Source organism: Mustela nivalis (genome assembly GCF_964662115.1).
Source record: "Mustela nivalis genome assembly, chromosome: 5".
Classification (NCBI taxonomy): Eukaryota; Metazoa; Chordata; class Mammalia; order Carnivora; family Mustelidae; genus Mustela; species Mustela nivalis.
This window is the reverse complement of record NC_139024.1, coordinates 152,486,069-152,502,191: the sequence shown is the minus strand read 5'-3', so window position 1 is coordinate 152,502,191 and position 16,123 is coordinate 152,486,069. Positions and strand designations below refer to the sequence as shown.

The following is a 16,123-nucleotide window of genomic DNA, read 5'->3' as shown; positions in this document are numbered from 1 at the left end:
TCTTAAATTCTGCCTATGACTGATCACTCTCTTTCTCTGACCACAGTGTGACTCTTGACTCTTAATACTTAGTACCTCTGGAGCTCTGGGTATATTATTTGACTTTTGTTCAGAGCCCCAGGCTCCTCCTTTGCAAAAGTGGTATAATAATATCGGAACTACAGAGTTGTGGTTAGGATTGAAGATATGTGTCTAATGTGCCTGATCCGTCATAGTTCTTGAAGTCAGTTCTTCCTAACTATCTCATGTCTCTGCATAGTCTCAGCCCTCCGAGAAAAGGTATTTCCGGCCAGTGCATGTATAAGGGCACACTCTTCCCCTTGGACATCTGCTTGCACTTACCAGACTCTACTTTGGAAACAAGGCCTCTCACAGGGCAAGTGATGGATGTCAGAAGAAGGTACCAAGGATAGTCCACAAAGATTTTAACAATGAAAAAGGATCAGGGGCTGAGGAAGGTTCATAGAAATATGTGCAGGTTGAGTTGGGCCCTCAAGAACAGCAGCATTTGGAACACACGGAGACACAGGAGGGGGAGAGGGAGTCAGTACTGAAGGTGACCGTGAGGGGAGTCCCTCCGGGGTCGTGTGAAAGCCAGGAGCACTGGGGATATAGCAAGTCACTCCCGGATCACGGGGGATTTGAAAGAATTGGGAAAGGCAGGTCAAAGGCCAACAGAGGCTCCGGAGCCTGATTTATTCTAAGCCTCAGACTCCCATTTCCTGTCGGGAGGCAGGTCATTGCTCTGTGTTGGGAGCAGAGGTGGCGCTAGCCTGTGGGCACACGGGAGGAGAAGCGAGGGAAAGGGTGCGGGGCTCGGATGGGTACTCCGCCGGAGCAGCCAGAACATTCTGCCGACACCCTGCCTGGAGATGGCTCTGGGGGCGGGGGAGAGCGTGCGCTACCTCCCAGGAGCGCAGACCCCGGGGGCAGAGAGGGGGAGGCCGCCCCCAGGCTACTCTCTGGCCTGAAGCACACTGTGCCTCCAGTTCCCAAACACTCAGATTTCCCATGACTAACATGACTAAAAGAATCGAAGCTCAACAAACGTTTTGGCTGTTAAAATAGCTCTATGGCCGTGGACATTGTGAAACCCTCCATAAAATGTTTACTGGGCACATAATGAAATCTAATTACGCTTAAAGCAAAACAAACTGTGTACATAAGACCACCATGAGCTCTTCCTATAAATTTAGACCTGACCGAATTCCTTAAAATCTATTAACTGTTTTTTGGCAAGTCTGAAGTAGGACTAAAGGTGCTATTTTCGCATAAATAGCTGTAACGGTATCTTAGAATGCATAAGAATAGAAGAGAAATAGATGGAAATTGGGTCTACCTTGACATAAGATTGTATTTTTAAAATTCACATAACCTAAATAGAAAGCTTTGAATGTATTTAAATGCTTGATTAAGCCAAACCACATCATCGGGAAACTTTATTTTGATTTGGTGTTATTTTATTTGCCTTTGCATTCCCAGGAATAAAATATCACAAAGTCAATTGTGAAGAGAATTTAAAATCACATATGGCCACTTTTCTGTCTCTCCCACAAAATGGTTTGGTTCCAGCTAAACTTAGGCACACAGGCAAATGTGCCTCAACTGTAACCCTCTCCTGTTCACGGAACGGCCAGAAGTCCTTCGGAAGCCTCGAGAACACTCTCTTTGTGCATCGGGACTCCAGGTAAACAGATCTGCCATCCACATTTACCCCTGCCCTCAGTTTACAGTCCTCTGGTCAAAAGGACTCCTTCGTAGGCAACTTATCCTAAACCTACGTGTGCGAAAGGAACATCACATCGTAAGGTCAGCAGGCCCCAGACTTTAAAGACCCTGCTTCTTAGAAAAACAAACAAACAAACAAATGAATACTTTTTGTTTCAACGCTACTCTCCAGTCTCAGGCTTTTTTGCAAGATGAGACTTGCCATTAGTTTTTAACTCCTAACTTCCGGTTTTATTCTCCTATAACTGATAACCCCTTGGTAACTGTCCATACTTGGATATCAGTATATATGTAATATATAAAAATTCATACCAGGGGCGCCTGGGTGGCTCAGTGGGTTAAGCCGCTGCCTTCAGCTCAGGTCATGATCTCAGGGTCCTGGGATCGAGTCCCACATCGGGCTCTCTGCTCAGCAGGGAACCTGCTTCCTCCTCTCTCTCTCTCCTTGCCTCTCTGCCTACTTGTGATCTCTGTCTGTCAAATAAATAAATAAAATCTTTAAAAAAAAAAAATTCATACCAGGTATAAAAAATACGTAAATCGAAAAAAATATGGAAATGCAAACACGATACATACAAGGTATATCCAGCATGTTTGTGTTTCTCCTCATGGGAGGAAACTTCCCTCCTACCTGCTTCCCCCACTCAATTCTTCCCTCCCTCCCTCCCCCCAGCTTTTCTGAATTTCTAATGTCTCCTTTGGTATAGAGGATATACATAATTTTAGTTTGCAGATCATCTTTTAATTTTATGAGAGTTTCTATTTAGCATTTCCCTATTTTTTTCCAGTTCTTTCTGGCTTTTGCATTTTTTTTTTTTAAAGACACTATTGTTTTATTAGAGTGTGAGTGGGGAGAAGCAGAGGACAGGGGAGAGAGCAGGAGAGAGGGTGTGAAGCAGACTCCACAGAGAGCGGAGCCCCGCTCGGGGCTCGACCACAGCAAGACAGGACCTGAGCCGAAACCAACAGGCAGATGCCCAACGGACTGAAGCATCAGGGCGCCCTGGCTTTTGCGTTTTGTGTTTTCCTAGAGCACAATATTCCAATCAGGATCGAGTTAGTGAGCATATGCCGCTGCATTCTATTGTATCATTTTCACAGCTTTTGTTCCTTTGCATTTAGAATTTTGTGAATGTCAGTTGGGATGCTAACCTTTTTTTTTTAAGAAAGGACAGTGAAGGGTCATTGTCCTGCAGAATTTTTCTGATTTCTTCCATTTTAGAATTTTAAATTGGCAAATTAAATAGATTCTCAAGTCAGTACTAATGGTCTTTGTGCCTAGTTTTATGCCAAAATGACCAAATTATAATGACCACCTCTAAAATGTTTGGTTACCACGTGGAACAGACTTCTTCACCCACCAGCCCAGCTACTCCTTCACCACTGTTCTTTTTCAAAACTGCCTAAGCTGTTGCTGCCCGTTTTTTCATCCAAATGAATTTTACTATCAACCTATAAGGTTACCCAAACAAATCTTCAGGGATATTAGCTGGGACTTCTTTTATTGAAAGATTCATTTGGGGCGAGAATCGGTCTAACAGATCTACTTCATATAATCCAATTTTTCCTGGTGGACCTATAAATACTGACTGTTAAACTCCAACGCAGCTGCCTAGCCCCTGGGCTTCCATAGGTTAACGATGACGCATGATCAAACTGGCCCAGAATACTAATCTTATACATTGCTGCAGTCCATTATTATCATATTATGTTATCTGATCAGAGTCTTTCGTATGTATTATTGTATCATGATCCAGCAACAGGAAGGATGTATGTTAATTCCAAAACCACCACTACAGAGATGCTCAACACCACTGGCGGTAATTAACAGAACAAAACTAAGCTCTGGGTTTTCCAGTCACAGACCTATCAGATCACCCTCTTCAGATCCCATCGGAATAAACCACTTTCTTTTTATTCAAGAGCTAGACTAGTCACTGTTGAGGGATATACTATGTACAACCCACAAAGTACTATCTTTAAAGGGAACATAACATTTGGACTGAAAGGACATTTAGAAATTACTGACCAGCATTCTTTGGAAGAAACGGAGGCTAAGAAAGTGAAGCATTTTTCAAGACTGCCTAGCTAGTCGGTAGCTACACATGGTATCCATTTTTAAGCACATTTTCTGACTTTGATCTGTTGGCCTCACTCCCTGATGAACGCTACCCTGCTAAAAACATAAAACAGATCTGCTGATTCGCACGTTCGGAAACTTTCAGAACCAGAGTTGATAGCTTCTCTGAGACTCAAAAGTACCAAGTGATACCCCCAAACTAGCGTTCCAAGGTTTGAATTGTCCCGCTAAGAGGCTCTTTCCGACAGCCACTAACAACCGCAGCTCTATTTCTCACTGCCACCAGGACTGATAATGTTTTGCTGGGTTCAGTCGTAATCACATTAAGCGGCTCTTTAGTTCCACTGCGTTTACTCTTAACCCGAGGGGACCCAAATTATAGCATGTTTGCTACCTAGAGGTAAGAAACAAAAACTACAAACTTAGAACCCAGACTTATCAATTTTACTCTTTGGGTTTGCTTTGGTCATAAAATACGTTTTCTGAGATGAGACCTTAGCCACAGATTATGTTAGCACCTTTTTTTTTTTTTTTTAAGCTCTTCTTTAAATACCTTGGGAAGTATTTCTCTGTGTGTTAATGAGGTGGCATTGAAGTCATCAACCCATGTAAACCCTTCTTATTTTCAAGCTGCTTCATCACTTGAAAGGTCAAATCTTAGTAACAGCTTCTTAAAGTACCCAATTTTGGTAGCTCTCTTAAGTATTTTTGTAAAGTATGAAACCAAAAGGTGGTGTCTCAAAGGCTTTGAGCACACATTTTGTCTTGCACACATTTTTAATTTCTAACTGGATCTGTTTTTACAAACCGAAATGGATACCATGCAACCACTAGATGGTTACCCCAGCTAACGTTGCATAGGGTGGTGGTTTCTCGATCTCGTAGATCGCGTCATTGGCTCTTAAGATGTATGTAACAAAAGGCTTCAGTGGCGCCTGGGTGGCCCAGTAGGTTAAGGCCTGTGCCTTCGGCTCAGGTCATGGCCTCAGGGTCCTGGAATCGAGCCCCACATCAGGCTCTCTGCTCAGCAGGGAGCCTGCTTTCTCCTCTCTCTCTCTCTCTGCCTGCCTCTCTGTCTACTTGTGATCTCTGTCTGTCAAATAAATAAAATCTTAAAAAAGAAATCTTAACTGCTGTTCCAGGCCCCTCAAATAATAGGGCCTTTCCCTGACCCTCCCACTTACACACACGCACACACACAAGATGTATGTAACAAAAAGTTTCAGCGTGGTGTCAACACTTCATTTTGCAACGGATCAATTACCTCTCGCCCAGTATCCCCACATCATCCTCTACTTTCTTTCTATCAGCCTCAACCACAGATGACTCTAATCTGAGTAGTTGCAAGTGGCAAAAACATCACAAAATTACCCATGTTGGTTCACTGCAAATTCAAATTCATGGCTTTCAACCCCAACTGGTCTTGTCTGACAATACGTCTCTGTTTCCATACTCATCTCTCTTCCTCTGTCCTTTGATATTTGAAACCTTAAACTCTTTAGACTTCCCATTTTCTGCCACCTCCTCACTCAGAATAGACAATCTGAATAGTTTCTAACCTAAGAATCAACTCCCCCTGCTTCTTCCCACTAATCCTCCATTCTTTGTCATATTTTATGGTGGAAGATATCCCATCGTTGTACCAGACCCAATGCTTCATTTGTGGTGAAACCAATCAACTCGAAATTGGAGCACGTGAGTCTGTAGATTATTTTTAATTTTTTAAAGGGTTTTATGTTATGTATGTATTTGAGGGAGAGAGAGCTCCTTCCTGGTGAGGAAGGAGCCCGATTTGGGACTCGATCCCAGGACCCTGAAATCATGATTTAAGCCAAAGACAGATGCTTAACCGACTGAGCCACCGAGGAGCCTCATGAGTCTGCATACTGTTGTACATACCTTGCATTTTTTATGACTGGCTTCCTGGTCAGGGCTGTGACCTGGTCTACAGTGTTCCCACTAGCCTGGAAGAGTATATGACACAAAATTGATGCTTCGCAATGTTAAATGTGGGAAATAACAACTATTTTTTTTTATGTCCTAAAACTGATTTCATTCAGTAGTTACATAATGCTAAACATCAATACACATGCTCAGTTCTTGTTTAAACTTGGATGAAATGCTAAGTATATCCCACTCCCACTCATGTGCATTGTATTGGCTACACAATTTTGCACTTGCTCCTCTATTTTTTATACCTGAGTTCTTGGTTTGGATTCTCCCTAGTAGCTTCGTTTCAGACGCTGGCCTGATCTACACAATCTACCATGGAGGTACCATAAAAGAAATTCTGTAATTTTCCAGGATTGGGAACCACGTTAGCATCTGCTTGTCCAGCCCAGATACGTCCAAGCAGATGCTGCTGCAGGTTCTCCATCCTGCCAACCTGAGTCTCTCTTCCTGCCACCAGCCATCCAAACAACAAGCAATCCTTGAAAAAATACAGAGTAAAACAAAGACTACAGCAAACAACGACAGTCCCAGCAACACAGCAAGTGAGAAAACCATATAAACCGAAGGCAGTTCTGCAACCAGGGAAGGAAGACCATTGGCAGCTACCCTGAAAAGGAACATTAAAAAAAAAAAAAAACAAGGACTTCGGTTCTGCTCTTCCCTCACCTTGGACCACTGCCCCAGACTTTACTGAAGGCCCACAGCAAGGCGTCCTTGGCTCTAATACATAGTGCCAGGCCCTACTGGGTCAGGAGATGAAAAAACAAATGCAGGTAAAGTTGACTCACATCTTCCATTCCCTTCTCTGTCCCCACCTAAACCCCTACTGTTGGGGAATGCCGTCCTCCTCCCTAATATTTAGTTCCTCCCTGAGGGTTTCAGGATGCAATTGAGTGAGGGAGGAGCTGTTTGCTGGGATGAATGAAATGGGAGCTATTGAAGGCTTTCGACCCTGAGAGTCCTCTCTTCTCTCATCTTGAATGCCTAGCTGTCTTGGAAATTTATAGGAATTACCTTGAAAGAATTGGCAGGCTTTCTAGTATTAGCCATACTCTAGATCGTGTAGTGGTTATTTTATTACAGTTCTGCCTCAGCTTTCCTTGATGGTTATACATGATCTAGATGGCATCTTTTGAGAAGTGCCTATTCAAAATATCTGCCCAATTTGCTATGGGATAACCTCTTTTTTCCTCCTTACGGATTTGTAATCTAAATGACTTTATTGAGATCACACACGTAAGGAGTGGTAAAATTAGGTCTGAAACGGAGTCAAATGTTCTTGGTTGTCATTGGCCCTGAAAATAGTCATTATTGACCCTCAAAATAGCTACAGAATAGCTTATGGGAAAAGTGAAATTATTGCATTAATTATATGAAGTGATTCTGTGTTTTAAAATATTGTATGTTTCAAATAAAACAAGATATATATCATACATATTCCTTATATATGTGCATATATATATATATATATATATATATATATATATATATATAATGAAACTTTTCATTGGGTTGTGCAAATAATTCTACTTATAAAAGACCATAAATGAGCAAGTCTTGAATGTCTGCCCACACCAATATGACCAGCTGTATATGTGTGCTTCATATATGGCAGTGCTATGTATGTGGAGATTTGTACTTACAAGCATTGGTAAATAGAAGTAGAGTCACTGGAACCCTTTTTGATCTCATCTGAGAATAATTTTAGTCAAGGTTATAGCAGATAACACAAATCCAAGGATGTGGGTGAATTTTGTATTCCTATCAGTGTATGGACACAATGTCAACACAAAGCTATTGCATTTTAATAATCGATTAAACTGCAATATTGAGCAGATAACTGATCTGATGACCTAATAGAAAAATTTCGAGATATTTTACTTCAATGAGCCCAAATATTTGTTCCCTTTCTTTCCCCCTCTCCTTTCATACTCTTCCCTTGTCTCCCTCTAGGTTTCTTCCTATCCCCATTCTGTCTCTTCTCTTCTGTTTCTCTTAGGGGCTTACAAAGATGGAACTATTTCAATGTATTGGGGGTACGGGGACTGTGAGAGTGGCTGAACGGAGATGGGAAGAGAGAAAGTGGGGGAGACTTTCTTTGGGCCCCAGTGTGCAGGTCCATCGCCCTCTTGGCAACTACGCATTCTGTGGGGGCGGCTCCTACCTCCGAGAACAGACTGGGGAGCGAGGCCATCTGCTAGTGCTAATAAAGAAACCAGGGTTTGTCAGGCTGCAGGTGCCAGCCCTCAATTAGGACATGTCGTTCATCTCTGTCAACACTAATGAAATTCAGAAGCCCAAAGTGACAGGTACCACAACTGGTGTGGGAGTTTAAAAATTAATACTTTCATGTTTCATTTGGAATGGAAGGCCCTTCCTCTGGGAAGGTGGGCAAGAGCCTCACCCTGCCGGCACGCGCAGGCCCAGGAGAGGAGGTTAAAGTCCCAGTGGGGCTGCAGACTTCTCTTGGAAAGCAAGAACAGCGAGGGCGCCAGGGGAGAAAACTTGGGTGCTCCTTTGAACTCTTTCAGGACAAACAAGCCTTCAGCCATGCCACCCCTGGCCAGAACTGACAATTTCCAAAGGTGGAAGTTTGATGACAAGTACAGCCTCGTCCCTCGGAATCCACCGAGAAGAATCACAAATGAAGGTTGAGATGCAGCAGTGGTCCGTTGGGAGCACGCTCATAGACAAAGCCAAGGCGGTAGTAAGGAGCCAGGTTTCTGAAAATCATCCACTAACTGCAAGATTTTACATAGAGGGGCTGCATATATATATATATATATTTTTTTTTACAAGTGAAATAAACCATTGCGCATAAAGTGCATTCTAAGTAAGAGGAACCAAAGACCTCTCTAGGAACACAATCATACATGGCTTTTTATACATAAATAACAGGAGATTTTAAAATGATCCCCCTTCCTTTTAAGATTTGAAAACCTGCTTTTTCAACTCCCTGTATATGTATGTTCTCTGAGTTCCCTATAAATGATGTGAAAATTTGCCATGAATCAGAACCAAAAACTCGGAGAGCAAATCCCCTGCTGAAACCGGAGAGCTCACACTGAACAGCTTTCTGGAGTAGACCTGGAATGTGGCCAAAATTTTTTTAAGAGCCATGAGGTCTCAGAGGAAATGCATAAACAGTTTCTTGATTCTTTTAACCAGTGCAGCCAGATTCCTTCTCGGAGGTTCGGGTCCGCACACGAGATACGGCCCTCTCCTCTTCCCTACAAGTCCCTGACCATCCATCTTTGTGCTCTGCTCACGGGTTTGGAGCTTCTGTGCCCTGTGTGACCTCCATTGGATTTCGAAGCTGCTTCCATTTTCCAGTTAGCAGGAGCTCGGGTCAAGTGCAGGCCAGTTGGTACCGTGTTCTTTGAAAGCTATTTCGTGCTTTTCCTCAGTTGTAGACAAGTTTCTGCCTCTAGCCCTTCCCGGGGTGGCACCCATTATAAATTCATAGGCCTCAGCCCGTCCTACACTTCAGTGCACATCATCGAAGATGGGACACGCAAACACGTTTCTCATGCAAGTCGCAAAATTCAGCTCGTTACTAAAAATAATTGTGCACTTTTAGAGTAGGGAGTACTCAATGACACATGATTAAAATACTACAGAGTGTTGCTTTTTAGTTTCTATTACCCAAAAAAAAGCATGTTTTTACAACAGGCACTACGGTTAAAGTAACCATATAATTTATCATCAAAACTAGGACACTCCTGAGAGCAAAAGGAGGTACTATTAATAATTAGTCCAGGACAACAGGCATAAAACAGGACCGTCCCAGGTGAACCTGGATGTATGTCATCCTAAACTAGGTCAGTTGGCCCACAAAATGGCTCTTGTTACTAAAAAAGAAAAAAAATCAGGTAGCTGGCTTGTGGAAAAGCAGTTAGCTTTTCCTCAATGGTATTTAATTTACCCTTTTTGTCATAGCAATTAAGGAAGAGTGGTTTTTGTTTTGCAGTTGCTAAGACTCGGATGTGACATTTTGGGGAACATGTAGAAGAAATGAGAGTGAAAAATTGAGTCAGGAAATCTACAGAAAGAGGAGGAGTGTTTGGATGATCAAGTTAAGATCAGTAAAATCATTTATAAAGATTCTTAATATTTACCTCGTATGGCAAACAGCGAGCGCTCTTCCAGATACTGAAGGGTATACCAAGTACTACGTTCTGTATTACAGTCTTGCTAGAGAGACAATACCAAGCAGTATGTACTAGAGACACTTACCAAAGGAAGCGAGTAATTTGGGCTGGGCTGGTCAGGAAAGAGTTTTAGGAAGGAAGTGAGGGTAAAATTGGTGAAGTTGGTCCTTAACTGAAGTAGAGAGGATGTGGTAGAGGCTCCAGGGAAAGAAATAGTAAGAACAGAGCATTGCGCAATGAGGTATAAATCATGTCCAGTTCACACGAAGTCCAACATCCCAGCCAGGGCAAAGGGTGCTGAGAATGGGGAACTAAAGCTAAAATGGACAGGAGAAGGTACTGAATACGAGTAGATATATGATCCTGTGAGAAGCCAGGAAGTAAGTCTTAGAAACTCAGACTGACCAGAGCTTTCATGGAGAAAAGGCTGGGATGAGGAAGAGGAGTTAAGCAGTTGTTTCTGTGCTACCTAAATAAGAAAGAATTGAATTAATATGATAATAAAATGGAATATATTTTTAAAAATAATCTAGAATTACAACAAAGAGAAAGATCCAGGTGATCTTGGTGCTTAACTAGAGAAGTTGATCTAAAGAGGGGACAGAATCAGACTGAAATGGCTTCTTTCACTTCTAAATCTCCTGAAGCTGGGAACGCCATCATGCTTACAGAGGAAGATGTGGAGCTTGTTTCCAGTTGCAAGATGCTCACTTTGGAATACCCAAGTGGGAAAATCCAAAAGGAGATAGGTGTCTTGCAGGTAAATTCTGAAGTCAAAGTTAAATGTGGGTCTTTGGAAGTCACTATGAAAGTGATTATGGAAATTTGGGAAAGTGTGTGAGATCTCTGTAGTTGAGTAGGCATTAAACAAGAAAAGAAAGTCCTAGAACCTCTGTGTTTGGATGGGGAGTCAGGCTGGGGGGAGGGAAAAAAATCTTCAAAAGAGGTAAAGGAGAGGTGTGAGTACTTAGGAGAAGAACTAGGATTTTGTGGTTTTACACAGTCTAGATGAAGAGATCTTAAACAATAATACCAATATTCTTAAAAGGTAAAGAGGAAACAAAGAGAAGACTTTGAAAAGTCCACTGGAGTTGTTGGTTGGATTGTCACTGCTCATCAAGAATTTAGATGGGACCAGATATCAAGGAAATGGAAGCAGCAAATGGAGTAAGGTCATGAGAGACATTTTATAGTGTAAAGAAAGCAAGGCATGATATCAATGGCAGCTCCTGAGGCACAAAGTACCTCAAAAAAAAAAAAAAAATTCTAGAAGACACTGGTGATACTAGAAGAAAGTAATTCATAAACAGAAGGAAGGTGGCATGATCGAAAGAAGAAACCAGTCGGAATTTCCTGCAGTGGAGAAAGGACATCAGGATCTGAAAGGTACAGGCAAGCAGACGTTTAAGTGAGGAAGAAAGTACAGCGTACAAGGAGCCATCCCCCAAGAAGGCTGTCCATTCTTGGTCTCTGCTTTCCTTTCTATAAGGCTTACACAACTCTTTATTTCATAATTGTCTTTCTTTACATCTTTCTTCCATGCCTTCCTATCATGTTTATTTGCTTATCTGATCTGTTGATTGCTTCTCCATCTTCGTTCGGTGTCCCTGCTTAACTAGTGAAACAGAACATTAAAATACATGGGAGAAAAGATGGTGATGGAGAAGGACCCCAGGCTCACCTCGCCCCATGAACACAGCTCATCCTGAATACCCCAGAAGTCAACCTGATGCCTGACAGTACAAACTTCACAACTGAAGGGAGAGAAGAGGCTACATCAAAGAAGCAATTTAAATAAAAACTATATATAGATATGTATCTATATACACACACGCTTGGGTGGCTCAGTCATTAAGCCTCTGCCTTCTGCTCAGGTCATGATCTCCAGGTCCTGGAATGGAACCCACATCAGGCTCCCTGCTCAGCGGGAAGCCTGCTTCTCCTTCCCCCATTCCTCCCACTTGTATTCCCTCTCTGCTGTGTCTGTCAAATAAATAATTAAACTCTTTAAAAAAACTCATATATATATATATATATATGGATTTATATATAATTTAAATATATATATAGTTTTTTCCTTGTAGCAGCTCATACATTTTGTGCTTTCTGTTCATGGTTCCTAATTTTTACCCTCATGGTTTTCAATTAAAAATAATTTTTAAATCCCCTCTGTTCTACCCCATGTACAAATCAGATACATCATGAAGTTATTTCAATAAGAAAAGGATTTTAGTATCAAGATCTTTAATTCCTTCATTTGGTATTTTAAAAGTGACTGTTTTATTTGTAATTTGATATTGTGAATTACTGAAAACATGAGGAATAACTGAAGATTGGACTTCGTATAAAGCTCTATTAATACTGAAGTGAGTAACAATTTAGCTAGCTAAATTTACATTGGATTCAAGGAAAAGTGCATGTGCCAATTATAAAGGGGCCTGAGGCAGATTTGTGCACGGAGTACAATTTGGAAAATGGCAAAACACTAAATAAATACCTGAGATATTTTAAATTTTAGGAGCATCATACTTATTTTTATATCTTGTAAAAAATCATTAGCCATGGTCAAAATAGGACTCCTGTAAGTGCCAGGTTGATTTGTAGGCTGTGGGCTGTTGCATGACTCCAAACTTGGGAATAAGAGTTGAAAAAAAAAGTTAATTATCTAGACATTTACAAATGTTTAGATGTTTGGAGCCGTGTAAAAAAACATATTTGTATTCAATTTTCATTCAAATATTTTATTCAAATATTGAGTTCCTGCAGCTCCTCGAATTGTCTTTTAATCTTCTGTGCTTCAAAAATAGTCAATTACCAAGTAATCTCCATTCCATTTTTCACATAGACACACCACATATAGCCCCTTTCAGTCCCTACCATTCCCAGTCTAACATTTGGTGAGTAGTAATTATGTGCCAAGAATTGCAAAGGTGTCTACATATATTATCTCCAGTCCTACCAACCATGCTGCAAATTAGGATATTTTCCTCAGTTTAAACCTGAAGCAAATGAGCCTCATAAAGGTTTAATGTTACCGATGAAGCTCCAAGTCAACAGAGATCTGTGTGATTCAAGACCCCATAAGCTCCACCACTATACTGAGCTACCTGTCTCCCACTGCACTGGGTGTAAGTCCCAATAAGTCAGTCAGCAGCTCCTTCAATGGGTGGATCTCCTACCTCAGACCTCACCATGGGTTAACCCACCATCCCACTCAATCCTTTGATACATCCTTCACAACAACTTCCAATGAGCCCTCAGACACAAAAAAACCAGATGCCACACAAAATAGCTTAATACTCCAGTAAAGTAAGATTAGAAAGATGAAGAAAAACTGCTGTGAAATTTACAGCATGAGATTGAATACAAACCATTCATTGAAGTCCGCAGGGATGCTCTTTGTGATGTGGTGTGTGGCTAATATTTGTAAATGTACCGCGTGTCCTTGAATAGTGTCCTGTATTCTCTATGGCGAGCGGTTGTTGTGAGTTTCACAGACCCACTGGATCAAGCTCTAAAAAGTCACACCCCCACTTCTGATGTCCTGTTTTATATTCTTCATCTGGTTTCACTTCTCTTTTTGCCAAATTCCTGGTCTGTGGATGCTATTTTTTTTTTAACTTATCTCTGCTGTCCTCATCTCTTGGTCCCCATTCCAGAAACAGGCTCCAGAATAGTGGGTTGAAGCTGCTGCCTTGCAGAATGTTCCAGGACCCACTACTGAATCAGCTGCTGACTTGTTTTACTTGCTGGACGCCTAGGCCACGTCCATTATGTTTAGCCAAAGAAGGTTCTTTGGCAGCAATTTATTTCAGCCTTTTACTTGGATTCAGGGCGGGGGTAAGGTGCTCTGTGAGGTCCAGCGCCCCTGTCACATTCTGGCTTTCAACCTGTGAGCTGAGCTCTGGAACCAGTTCTCCTGAGCACGTTCAGGCTCCACATGAGCTCAGCTTCCTGGGGCCAGTGCCTACCTCGGGTGCCAGACTCCCCCAGACTCTTCACCCCAACTCCTTACCCTCTCTTATTTCTATTTAACTCCTGGTCCATGGAGGTTCTATCACATTTTTAAGCCTTGGCTCCATTTAATTTTTTCCTCTCATATCTTATCTAGCTTTGATACCAGTTGGGAGCAAAAGAGCCTGTGCAATGATGCTTACTGCCTGACCAAAACATGGACCATCATGTTAATAACTGATGCTATTTCTAACATGTTGATTACAGTGTGTATTGTAATGTACCTGCATGAGCGTCAGCAACTGACAGAGCCTCCTTTTATGGGGGGGACTGAAGAAGCAGCTGAGTTCTTCCGGGAGGAGAAAGACCTGCATCGTTAAGACCAGAGCCCAGATATGACCAGAAGAAATCCAAGCAGATGTCCCCTGTATGTCTTTCTATGGCTTTTCAGAAGGAAAGCCCCCACCCAGCTGGGCAAACTTAGGTTGGAATTCATGTCTCAAACAACCCCTTGTCTTCCAGAGCAGAGAGAGGTAAGGACAGAAGGTATGTCTCAGAAGCCTTCCAGAAGGCTACAAACACAAAGGCTTCTACCAGCTCTATAATTTTATGAGCCTGTCATTAAGGAACAAAATCCAGGTGGTGAGCCCAGTGTCTCCATCCCTCCCAGGACTAGATTTGATAGCACAGGGGAAAAAATGTGCTCTTGAAGATGTTAAAACTCACAATACTGTCAGAAATAAGAACAGTGTGTTGACATCACAACTGACTCTCTGAAATCTGGAACTGCTGCCAGGGCAAGGAGAATGGGTGAAACTGTGTCCGAGCTGATAGAAACGAACACATCAAATCAATGAATTGAGATCTAGATGGTTTCCTTACACATTTTCAGTCTGCATTTCAATCACGCAGTGGCATGAATTTCTAATCTCTGTGTCGTCCAAAGTGAAGGGACGGTCAGCAATCTTGGAACTACTTAGATACGTCTTCCAAAAGCATGCCTTCAGTTTAAATACAGGCACAGATCTGAAAAAGGATTCTGTAATTGACACATATCTCCCCAGTACTCAGTGAACATGCGACAAATAAAATCTTTGGGAAGATAAGTAAAAGATAATTCTGTACAATTAACTTTTTAAAGTGGATTGGAAAAAATGGTCTCGTAAATGGGATTTTGGAAAGAAACTCTGAGGGAAAAATGTCTGTAAGGAAAACAGCCAAAGGAAACAAAGTTGTAGTGAAAATTTTATGTGTGTGTGTATAACTTTCTATTTCCTGGGATGAGAGAAAATGCTTCCCCAGCCCCCAAAGCACATCTTAGGAAAAAGCCATATAGGTTTGTTCATGATGCGATAAAATGCCCACAGAACTTCCAAATTATTTTAAGCATAGTTTTCATTTCAATAATTAATATATTAATTTTTAATAGAGTCTAGCTAATTCTGTACAGAGTACACTTAGCGTATTTTCATCTTGATGTTCATGCAAGACATTCAATTTCTGTTTTACTAGAAAAGCCCTATAACGACCTTTTCTCTGGAGAGTAATTTCATTTAATTAAAACAATACCAACAGTTGCCTGCCTTGTACTGTCTCTCCTACGGAGCTAGCTTTCCTGACCTGGGTGTTCCCTTTCCTTTCGCTTAAAACTTTTCCCCTTGGGGACACATGGCTTAAGGCCATTCCGAAACTTGTACAAGACGCACTACACTTTCGCCGAAGAGGTAAATTACAACCCATAGTCCCGTTATCTGTAGTAAGATAGTAGCGCTCCTAATTTCAGCTGCACACCCAGCTCTCCTCTGCACCGCACTGCCATTCCTTACAAGAGAGAATGAATTATTCGCAGTCAGTAAACCAAAACACAACCTGTCTTGCTGCCAAGTTTGTCATATTCTGCTTTTAGTAGAATTCCCTCAAGTATTCTTTCTGCTTAATTCTATTCTGCCTGGGAAAATGTCCTAAGTTGTAGGATGGTATGGTATGTTTCCCTAAACAAAGCCTGCCAGAAATACGGAAGGCTTCCCGTCCAAGTGAAGCTCAATCTTTGGCCAACCATGGTGCATGCTGTCTGGTGGGTGACTCTTTAACCAGAACCCTCCCCTCTAAATGCAGAAGCATCAAGGTTGACTGATGAGCGGTATCCCAGACCTTCAGACACTTGAGCACCTCAAAGAAGATGATATCAGATGACGTATAAGGGCAGGTGATAGGCAGAAGAATGGCTCTCAGAGATGTCCATGTTCTGATCTCTGAC

General features: G+C 41.8%; 1 protein-coding gene across 4 annotated transcripts in view; it reads left to right on the top strand.

Moving 5' to 3' along the window:
- Positions 1 to 16,123, top strand: part of LOC309865113 (uncharacterized protein) — a 112,588-nt gene that overhangs the window by 55,953 nt on the left and 40,512 nt on the right. Inside the window, exons 3-4 of one of the 4 annotated variants that reach the window (XR_014311962.1) lie at positions 1,483 to 2,045; positions 2,251 to 6,227. The exons of 2 other annotated variants lie outside the window; for them this stretch is intronic. Coding sequence is in view for 1 of the 2 variants with exons in the window: in XM_082731333.1 (XP_082587459.1) it covers positions 6,113 to 6,320 (208 nt within the window). In the remaining variant the exon portion in view is untranslated. Of the gene's footprint in view, positions 1 to 1,482; positions 2,046 to 2,250; positions 6,590 to 16,123 lie in introns of those variants that run through there. One more of the 4 variants, XM_082731333.1, reaches the window with a different exon arrangement.